This window comes from Nothoprocta perdicaria, unplaced genomic scaffold, assembly GCF_003342845.1.
Source record: "Nothoprocta perdicaria isolate Ctin4 unplaced genomic scaffold, notPer1 scaffold_56, whole genome shotgun sequence".
In the NCBI taxonomy this organism is placed as follows: domain Eukaryota; kingdom Metazoa; phylum Chordata; class Aves; order Tinamiformes; family Tinamidae; genus Nothoprocta; species Nothoprocta perdicaria.
Window position 1 is genome coordinate 3,014,613 of NW_020455821.1, and position 10,789 is coordinate 3,025,401.

General features: G+C 42.9%; 1 protein-coding gene across 1 annotated transcript in view; it reads left to right on the forward strand.

Annotated features, from left to right (window-relative positions):
- The window catches only part of ASPG (asparaginase), a 44,142-nt gene extending 36,591 nt beyond the window's left edge, over positions 1 to 7,551 (forward strand). Inside the window, exons 14-16 of the mRNA XM_026048651.1 lie at positions 5,361 to 5,460; positions 5,770 to 5,828; positions 7,193 to 7,551. Coding sequence (XP_025904436.1) covers positions 5,361 to 5,460; positions 5,770 to 5,817 — 148 coding nt within the window. The 3' untranslated portion in view covers positions 5,818 to 5,828; positions 7,193 to 7,551. The remainder of the gene's footprint in view (positions 1 to 5,360; positions 5,461 to 5,769; positions 5,829 to 7,192) is intronic.
- The last annotated feature ends 3,238 nt before the right edge of the window (positions 7,552 to 10,789 follow it).

The window sequence follows — 10,789 nt, forward strand, 5'->3', positions numbered from 1 at the left end:
GTCCTGAATAACAGGTTATTCTGAAAATTGTTAAAAGGTTTTATGTATCTCCTGAAGCGGCAAGCTGCTCTTTTATGAGCATTCAGTGCAGGAACTTGGTTCTGTCCTTTCATTAATCCTAATGTAGACTGGGAAATAACTTCTATGATGAAGTTAAAATATGTGTTTCCCGGAGCACTGCAAGTGATGGGGCAGAACCAAATTCTCGTTTTGCACTGGTTTCCATCTGCCAAGAAGATTAGAGGAGTGACTTAGAGAATTACATTCCTTGGCAGAAAAATTGGCCCCTTGCTTGGCCCTCTCGCCAYGTGCAGAACCTGTCTGGCCAGCTGACCTGCTAGCAGGAGTACATCCCAAAGAGAAGAAGGAGATTTAAACAAAATGTTGCTGTTCTGCAGTTTGTCAGAGCATTTTAGGCAACCGCTGTACATGCTGGGTCCCTGCTGCATGACCTCTGTTGTTCAAAGTGGGTATTTTGACAACAAACATTTGAGGTTTGGAGATATTTTAAACTTGTGTTAATGGTAATAAGTTTAATATGAAAACAATGTAAATCTTCGCCCCAGAGRGTGGAGCGCACGTGTGCTCACAGGAGGACGTGGTGTGGAATGAAGGGTTCGGGGCGGGAGGGGAGGAGAATCTCCCATTCCACGTGCAGATCAGAGAGCAGCCAGTGCCCTTSCCGAGGAGCCAGGAGTTGGAGTAATAACTGTCCGTGCCGTAGCCAGAGGTGAGGCGTGTGTCAGAACAGCAGTATCCGAAATCACACATGGAAAAGTTTGGGCCAAACTCTTCTTAGTGGTGGCCAGTGGCAGGACAAGGGATAATGGGTACAAATTGAAACACAGGAAGCTCCATCTCCACACGAAGAAGTTGTTCTTCACTGTGAGGATGGCAGAGCCCTGAAACAGGCTGCCCAGAGAGGTTGTGGAGTCTCCCTCTCTGGAGATCTTCCAAACCCGTCTGGATGCCACCCTGTGCCCCGTGCTCTGGGTGTCCCTGCTGGAGCAGGGAGTTGGTCTAGATGATCTCTAGAGGTCCCTTCCATCCTCAACCATTCTGTGACTCTGTGAAAAGCTTGTGTCAGGGACGAGGCCAGCCTGGAGCAGTGCTGAAGCTTCACGAAAGCACTGAAATACCAGGGCTTCAGGCGTGCTGGCCCTTCCACAGACTCCTCATGCACAGCTGCAGCAAAGCGGGGTCTTCCCCCAGAACGTTGCACATGTCTAAAAAGGGTTACATGGTGGGTACTTCTCCTGCCAGAATGTGTCAAATACTTAYTTTGGAGCATCTTCAGAACACTCTCTCTTCCAGGATACTCACGCTTACTCCCACTCTGTCCTGCCTTCACCTCCTTCTTTTAAGCCTTCTCTTGGCCAGCCCTGGCACTTTAATGGTAGTGACCATATTCAGATGGTCAAGCTATAGTAGTGACCCTGTTCACATGTTTATAACATCACCCCACTACCTAAAGWATTCTCCTGCATCTCCATCTTGTAATGTACCTTAAGTTGCAAGTTTGACCACTTTGAATTTGTCAGCAGGGTAATACGGCAACTTCCTTAGATTTCTGAATGGTAAAGCTGCTTGTTTTCTGATTAATTTTACCTTTCTATACTGAGCTAATTTGGTTTTTCCCTTCCATAAAGGGAAATATAGGGAAGCTATACTATAGCTCTTATAGTATAGGACCTATCATAACATTTCTTATTGCTTACTAACATTTAATAACAAATAAAGCGAGTTTTGTGAACACATAGAGTTACTTTTGTTGTTGTTCTAATACTGTCTCCTCGGCTTCCTTGTATTTGAGCTTGTGATATTGGGGATGAATTAAAAATCAATGTGGTTCTGTGGTGATTTTTGAGAGGGAAAATAGCATCATCCAGCACTGACCAATTGGACAGTATCAGCAAGCATTCTTGTGTAGGAAGTGGAGATGCTCATAGATGCAGTCAAGATTATATAGTTATTAATTCTTTGTGGTTTTACTTGCWGTGTTTTTGAAAGAGAGCTGTTTGTCTGTGCTTTAGAATTACTTTGTAGACCTTTGGTTCTTGGCTTTATTTTGAACTTAAAAATCTTAATGTTGGAATCTCTTTTTCATATTACAGTAGTGGTTGCTTCTTTTTGCAGAARCAAGTCATTAGTAGACAAATAGGGAAATTCAGACTTATTCTAAAGCCTTTATTCTAAATGCTTGTCAAGTGTGAGCAGATTAACAGTTGATTTTTTTGTTTTGTTTTTTTCAGGGGAAAAGGCTTATCTAAAATTGAGTTTTCCTGTTAAAGCCTGTATTTCATGAAGTTAAATAGAGACATACAACGAGGCTAGCTTTATCTTCCATACTTGAATTTCATAAAGTGATGTAATRTGCAAGGATGCAGTCTTTCACAACTGGCATTTTTCAGAACAAGATGTCTCTTCCATCTGAATCTAAGGAAACCTTTTCTTTTACTATGAAGGTGACTGGGCACTGGAACAGGTTGTCCAGGTTTTCCTGGGAGATGAGAAAACCTGACTGGACACAGTCCCGGGCAACCTGCTTTAGGTGGCCCTACTCGAGTGAGGGAGATTACATGATCTCCAGAGGACCCTTCCAGCCTCAACTGATCTCTGGTTYTGTGAGGCTGATGATAAATGCATCTCTGAAGGAGTACGAAACAAGTTGGAAACAAGTTTCTAATACCTGTTGTTGTCTTTCAAAGAAATGTGATTGTCTTGTCTGTGGGTCATGACGTGAAGATACTGTCTAAAAACAGTGCTCCCAAACGTGTTCCAGGTAGAAGAACCCATGCCTTGCGCTGGGCTCTTAACTACTCTTCTTATGATTTTCATAAGAAAAAAAAAAATCTTTGTAAGCATGATGATAAAATTGAAAAATAGGAGGAAAAGGGAAAGAAAAAGTCTTTCTTGGTTGCTCTATGTTAACACTGAAAAATTAGGGTTGAGTGCCTCTGGTTTCTAGAAAGGTGGGTTTTTAGCACCTGAGAAAGCAGCATGGAGGGAGCTGAAGTCACTCCTTTTAAGATCTAGAATTACATCAACTCTTGTCATTCTAAACCTTCCAAAAGGTGACCAGCTTCACTCTCATTTCAATGTATTTTAAGAGTTTTAATGTACCCTTTAAATTGCAGGTCCTATAACTGTATTTGCTTGTTCCTAGTTTCACAGGAGGCACAAATGGAAGATAATTCAATATCACAGTTGCTGATGCCTKAACTCCTTTGTCATGGTTGTGGCTCTCTTTGCCATGCTGCAACTGTGTAATGGGTACAGAATCTTTTTTTTTTTCTCCCCCTAAATAGAAGAGTCACTGATAGGCAGCATACATGAGACTATCCACTCTATGAGGTGTCAATAGGTGTTCAGCAAAGTATGGTAAGTAGTTATCTGCCAACAAAGCAATTTTAAAATATTGTGATACTACATACTGAAGTTGCTGCTATTTCCTGATAAGAAAATGATGAAGTTGCTGCTTACAGGCTGCACTTGCAGTTAGAATTGCTGGATTGCACTGTGGTTGGAATTGCTGCAGCTACAGCTACATAAGTGTCTTGGAGAAAGATGCAGAGCAAAACTCCCTGTAGTGTCTGTTGAAGAGTCCTGGATATTACTTGACTGTATGGAGTTCACTCCAATCAATAGCATGTGAAGGAGATACAAATACATCTTGCTTGGCGAAGGAGATGTGGAATTGGAGAAAACATTGTGTAGTGTTCTTGATTATCATCAACGTAATGAGTGGAAGGGATCTTGAGATTCAGAGTAATCTCTAAATGTTCTCGCAAGCTACTGCCTTTTTAACTTGTTTTTTTGATTTTGCTGTTGTTCTGGTGACAATCCCTGTAGAATATTTTTAACATGACCTGAGCAGGCTTGYTGTAAAACTGAAGGTACTTCCATCCATTTGCACTGCTCTAGTAACAATGGAAGGAGAGCGCTTTGCAGTGGAGCTGTGGCAGTACAGGTTGAATTGCTCTCCCTGGGTTCTGAATTCAGAAACGAATCGCTGGTAGGTGACCAGTTTTGGAGCAAGCGCAGGGGTCCTTGGGTGCGCGGTGAGCTGCGCCATTCCTGTTGACAGCAGGAGAGTTATTCTGTAAATAAAAACAAYTCTTGTCCTCCAGAAGTGACTGCTAAGCAGTTTCTTCTCTGCTTTTCTAATGCYTACTCCTTTTCCTGCATTTTCCTTAAGCGCTTCCTGCTGAGCTCCCTGTTAAACCTCCTTTCCCTTCCTCTGTTTCTTTATCACTTCCCAGGGTCTTTCCTTGCTCGTGCAGTTTTCATTAATGATTTTTGATTCTTCTTTGCACGATGTCAGACTGATCCCCCACCAAACCTCGCTCTCACGGCCCCAGCTCCTGGTCTTCTGCAGACTCATGGTTTGTGGGATTGCAGGGGGATATGGAGACCATTTTCTCTCCCATCTCTTGCTCGGCCTCTTGGGCTGCTGCAAGCAAAGGCCTCTCCAACTGCTGGAGTGAGAGGCCTCTACTCCCCTGAAATCATTTTGGGGGACACTTAACAGATTTAATCAACAGCAGAAGTGATTTCAGCCTGGCAGAGGCCTGAAAATGGCAGCCTGGCTGCCAGGCCTCCTCCGCGGGCCTCGTGCTGCTCCGTCTCCTCCAGCCGCTCCTAGCTCGTTTCTCAGCCCCAGGAGCCGTTCAGCATCCTCCATCCCAGCTCTCAGCACAAGGATACTCCTTCCCGGGCACCAAACGTGCCAAGACTGGGAGCCGTCCCTGCCACCACGCTCCCTGGTTAAAAAAAAAGGTAATTTTATATTACCTTATAAAATTAAAAAAAGACATCTCTATTACTATCCACATATTAACATATTAACACGCAAATGCATTACCACAACTGCTGATAGCGAACACAGTTCTGCAAACTTAAGGCTTTTGGTTTTTCTTCACTTTAGTCGCTTTAAAACAGACACAGTGATTGCTAGCACATCTACTTGGGCTCTCACTGATCCAGCTGCACCTTCCCTTAGCTACCGTCCTCCCCCCAACTCATTTCATGAGATAAATATTGTGAAATATGAAACTGCGTGACTTTTTTTTCCCCTTTGGTCATAGTCACACCCACTGTGTGAAACTCGCCTGTTGTAAGTACTTATAGCGCAGCCCTATTAATTTAAGGAACTGATTCATCRCGCCGTGTTGCTGGCTCAGCTATCCGGGGCTGTTGTAATAGTGTTCCCCGGCCTGCCTCCTGGCCCGGCAGCCATGCCGGGCCGGTTCCGCTCCCGCGCTTGCCCGAGCTGCCGGGCTAACCCGCCAGCACGCGGCGGTACCACGAAACGGCCGTCCACGTTTAGGTGGAGCTAAAGCCACCGTTCTTTCTTGCAGCCTTGCCGCTAAGGGTGATGTGGAYGGGCTGTACGCCTGGTACCAAGCTGGGGCCGACCTGCAGCAAACTGGCTATGATGGCAAGAACCCCCTCCAAGTAGTAAGTGCGCGCCCTGCTCCGCTGCTCCGTGCGGGTTCCTGCCTGCGCACAGCGAGGACACAGCCAGCAGCATCAGTTTGGGGGGCTGGGGGCCATAAACCGGCTTGAAGTGCCTTCCAGACTCAAGTCTGGTGCTGTTCTGAAGCAATAAATCACTGGAACCTGAATTTTCTCATCTATGTCAGGAGAATTAAAATTTAAATTGGATTTTAATTATTTTGTGGTAGCGTATTCTTACTTCCCACAAGTAAGTATTTGCATGTCCTGGTGCACAGGATGGCAGGATTTATTCATGTTTTTTCCCTACAGGCAAAGGCTACAGGGCATACGAAGGTTCTTGACTTCTTTAGACATTAGCAGTAAAGAAGGTAAGATCAAGTTTTAACGTACTGGAATTCTGAAAAGTATGGATGAACGTGGAGGGGAAGTCTGTATTCAAGCCCTCACCAGCACCTAGGGCATCTGAGCTCAGCTGCCATCTCTGACCTAGCTTCCTRTATGATCCCAAGTACTTGGACCTTTCTTTGTAGAATGGAACTAATATTTATTCTTCCTTCTGCTTGAGTGTAACTGCTGGATGTGGATTGTATGGTGCATTCTACAGTCCAGTTCTGCACTTGACTAAATGCTATTAAAGTAAAAATACTGGGGCAATGATGACTTATTCTGTTGGCCTGGTACAAAGAATTGCTCCTCTGTTCTGTCCTCATTGGACAAGAAATGGCTTTAATTGGAGACCTAGCCAGGTATGTTTTTTAGGGACAAAGGAACCTCCCTTCCTGCCTCTGCACTGAGATAGCATTGTGGCCGCCTTCCACCCAGCAGGTCCTGCTGTGGCACCTACCCTGTTTCCACGTGTGCTCTCCTCACGTTTTCACTGAGCTCTTCATGCTAGACCATCTTCTGGCAATGCAGTCACCCACCACTGAAAACATGAGGCAGCTTCTTAAGACAGAGATTAGCTATGGGGCCATAGCAGATGGTAGAAGTTTTCCCATGGGCACAGGTCCCATGGGCACCAGGTCCTGGCCTCTGCGCTGCCCACACTCTGCGCAGGGGCAATCTCTTCTGCACCAGTAATGGGTCATGTGCATTTCCCTGGATAGAGCTGTGAGATGGGTACGAATCTCACACATTGCTAAAAAGTTAGTTGGGCATCTGGCCTTCTCCAGTGCTTTGATATAGCTGTAGATATTTAAAACACTTGCCTTCCCTTTTGGAGAACTCCTTTCTCATGTYGTGCACTCTTGGGTTTGATATTTCATCCCCAGTAAAAAAGCCGAATGTACCATCCATTTAAAAACACTGGGGGTGGACAATGATGATTAATAAATAAAATGCAGTTAACTGTTTTGCTGCATTCTTGCATCTTGCAAGGCCCATTGGATCAATGTAAGTGAAATCTTGTACTTGAGTGTGGATTTCTAGCTGAAACAATAGCCTTTCTTCTCAGGCACTTGGTCCTGGTCTAAGTGCTGGTCCTATACAAGACAGAAACAGGCTTTTTTGCCTTTTTTGTAAAATTTGGGGAGAGAGAATATGTTAAAGCTTCAACTCCTACATGGATCACTCTTAATTCCTTTGAACTGAGCCATCCGCAGGGTGTAGGCAGTCTGAAGGAAGACTTCAGGACTGGAGCAGAACTTGCTTGACAGGCTCCAGGCKCAGCTCTTCTTGGGAAGGCCTTGGATACTGCCCAGCTCTAAACCAAACATTTTCTCTTTCTCCACAGGCTGTAGATGATGGTCGTTTAACTTCAGAAACACCAGCTTTGAATCCAGCTTAATCATGTTAAGGAGTTACCGGGGGGAAGAGGTGGCTACCTATCGAGCATACAGAACAACTAAAACTAATGCAGTTTTAAGGCCTCACTGATCTTCTAAAAAATGATTTGCTGCTTTAGCTTTTAATCATTTCTTAAATTATTCTTTTTTTTAATAAACAAAGAGGCTGGAATGTATTATCTCCTTACTGTGCGAGTTCTGTTTGTAAGTTAAATCAGTCTTGAATCTTTGTATGTTAAATCAATGAGAAAGRTACTGCACACGCAGCAAAATGAACCACTGTGGCAAATCTATAGCAAGGAGAATCAGTGGGTTGTGCACTTCTGTGGTTAAAATAATAAAATCTCTGAGGAACAATGTTGATTTCACTCCGTCTTTTTTTTTCTGCAATAGCTTCTATCACATCAGTTGCAATTAAAGCAATTGTGAATGTCAGTGCAAACAATTGAATCAGTCATGGGCATCTGCCTGCAGTTGTGTACTAATCTTCACCAGTGTGTCACTATAAAACCTCACTTAAAATGAGTAGGAGGCCAAGCCCATAAAGCATGTTTGTGGGACTGGCTAAGTGAATTGATTGTTTTGTTTTTAATAGTGTCTTTCCCACATCCTGACTGGGATATAATCAAGATTGCTACATGCTGGACACTTAATTCTCTGGATTATAGAAGTGATTTGAGTATTAACAGAGCTTCAGTTTAAAGTCTCACCACAATGAGACTAAAGGAGAGAGGAGAAAAAAAAAGCAATATATATCTTTTGAGCTGTGTCCTGCTGGAGTGTGTAAACCTAGAGATTACTTCAGGCAAATGCATATATTGGAGATGCAACTTTTAATTTCACCTACAGCTTCCACAATAATCTATGTGGATTTTATATCTGCTTCATCTGCAGTGAATCTTTGAAGTGCAGATGATTTTTTTTTTCCTCTTTTACTCTTCGCCCTTCCCACAGGTATTCTTATCGTGGATGAAAGCTGCAATGACTGCCTGCTGAGCTTGCTAGTATTTAAAGGTTCCCAAGGTGTGTTGCTTATCAAATCCCCCCAGAAACAGGATAACTGGGTATGTAGTTGGAGAAAACACCACACAGATCCTAGTTAAAAGCAAACAYACATAAAATGCATGTTTTTAATGTGAAGAGTCATGCACCTCTTCACTGCAGTCATAAAAATACAATTGTACTGTCTCATTATTGTTTCATAACAAAAACATTCTTCATATTTAATAAAATACCAAATTAGATAAATGTGATCTAAGGTATTTAGAAACTAGGCTTCCAGTTTAAAACTTTTTTTTAGTGTTTTATCTCTAAATACATAAGTGGAATGTATATAACAACATTTGTGAAAATACTGGCGGGAGTGAGGAGGATGGGGTTGGCCTCTTCTTGGTGGTGGCCAGTGACAGGACAAGAGGAAACGGCCACAAACCAAAGCACCAAAAGTTCCACAGAAACTTAAGGAAAATTTTCTTGACAGTGAGGGAGATAGAGCCCTGGAACAGGCTGCCCGGAGAGGTTGTGGAGTCTCCTTCTCTGGAGATCTTCCAAACCCGCTTGGACGCAGCCTGTGCCAAGTGCTCTAGGTGTCCCTGTGTGTGCAGGGGGGATTGGACTAGAAGATCCCTAAAGGTCCCTTCCTACCTTAACGATTCTATGATTTATTGATTTACAATCAGGAGGAGAAAGATGTGTCACCTTTTCTTCCTACAGTAGTTGGACTAAATATCTCAATTCTTGCCTGGTCAATTATCTAAAAGTTGATGCACTGAACTAGGGAATCCCTTGCTAAACTTTTCTGCAAGTTACCTCTTTGGGACGGGAATCTTTGTTTCTGTTTAAATTGTTCTCAGGTGGAATTAATTTGTTCATAGCAGCATTTGTTGCTGCTATGTGGAATATACATAAGCGACAATATTTTCTGTGAACCTTTCAATATGGATTGTTTTGATCTACGGGATTCTATGTAATAATGTCCATAAAGTTCTCATGTTTCTAAAATGCAATATACAATGTTTATCTAAAGTATGGAACTTTTGCTTTTATGAAGGGTGGTATTCTCGTGTGAATGGCTAAAAAAAGCAGGTCTCAGAAGTAACTGATTGTATAGGATTCCATAAGAAGAGTTGAAGTTTAAAACTCTAAAAGCTAAAATGAAATGACTTGGATCAAGTTTGCAGTGAGAAAAACACACTTCAACTTCATTTTGATAAACCTTTACAAGGACATGCGTGATATATAACACACATTAATGTGTGTTAACTTGATAAGATGGTGTTCCTGCAGTTTTCTAGAACATCTTCAGTTTGCCTTGTAAATGGATCTATATCTAGAAAAGGGAATAGCTGCAAAGACATGAATGTAAATCTAATATTTATCACTTAAGCTGCAGGTAATGTTTTGTAGTTGAACTTAAAAATGTTTCCAAGATGCTGTGTTTGTTTTGCTCATGTATGACACCCTTTTTCTGTATAGCAGATTTAGTAATCGTAATTACACACTCTGATAACTCCTATGCTCTGATGAACGTGTGTGTCTACAGTAACACTGATGCTTTACATAGCTCTTGGTGAAAAATAAATCTTTAATAGTAGCAAGGGATGAAAACTAAGCCTGTTTGTTTCAGCATGAGAAGCAAAGTGTCTTTCATTAGGTGAAGTATGGTAGATGTTCTAGGAGGAACTCAAGTTGTTTCAAACAAACAAAACCTAATTTTTCAAATTAAGGTGTTTCAAACACCCTGATTTTTTTTCTCCTTCCAATCACTGCTTAAAAGATCAGGTATTTCTAACCACCAATCTCGTGCTCAGTAAAGGTTTGCAGCTGCAGCAGCTGAATGGGGCCATCACAAACGCACAGACACTCATGCTGCTGCCAGTCCCTTGTGTCTGCCCCACAACAGCTTTAAGTCCAGTTGTCCATGAATGTCTCGATGGCTTTAATGTTCTCATCCAACTCCAGTTTGTATGATTGAACATATCCTGCAGGGATCATCTGCAGGACCTTGCCTGATGGTTTGTGCTCTGCACGTGCCAGAGCACCATGGCAGAAGCTGGCTGAGGTTGGGTTTGCGTGAGTTTTTGGCACAGAACAGTGGTATTTTTTCAATATCAGTTTTTAATGATCATCAGAACATAAAGTTGGCAGTTTGGTTTCTGGCAGAAGACTTGGGGTTTTCTTTCCCATTCTTTCCCAACTTCACAAAAAGTCTAATATAAATGTTAGGGCTACAGTTTTCCATTTCCCTCAAGTGCCATGCCAGGAAAATGCACAGACTCCTAAGGGAGCATGCTAGAGTCAGGAGAGCCTGAGGCCTCTCTTGCACAACACACTGGTCTATTTTCAGCAGCCATTAAAGAACAGCAGCAAGAAGCCTAGTCAAGAACCTGAGACTTGAGGCTGCTGCCCAAGTGCTGGGTTTGTTCCCACCTTTGGATCTTCAGCGTGGCAGGACAGCTGCTGGAATGAGCACCGATGCTGAAGCTCTGTTGCCTCTGCACTGAGGAGACTCCATCAGGGTCTTCTGTAGAGGTCAAGCGTTGCAT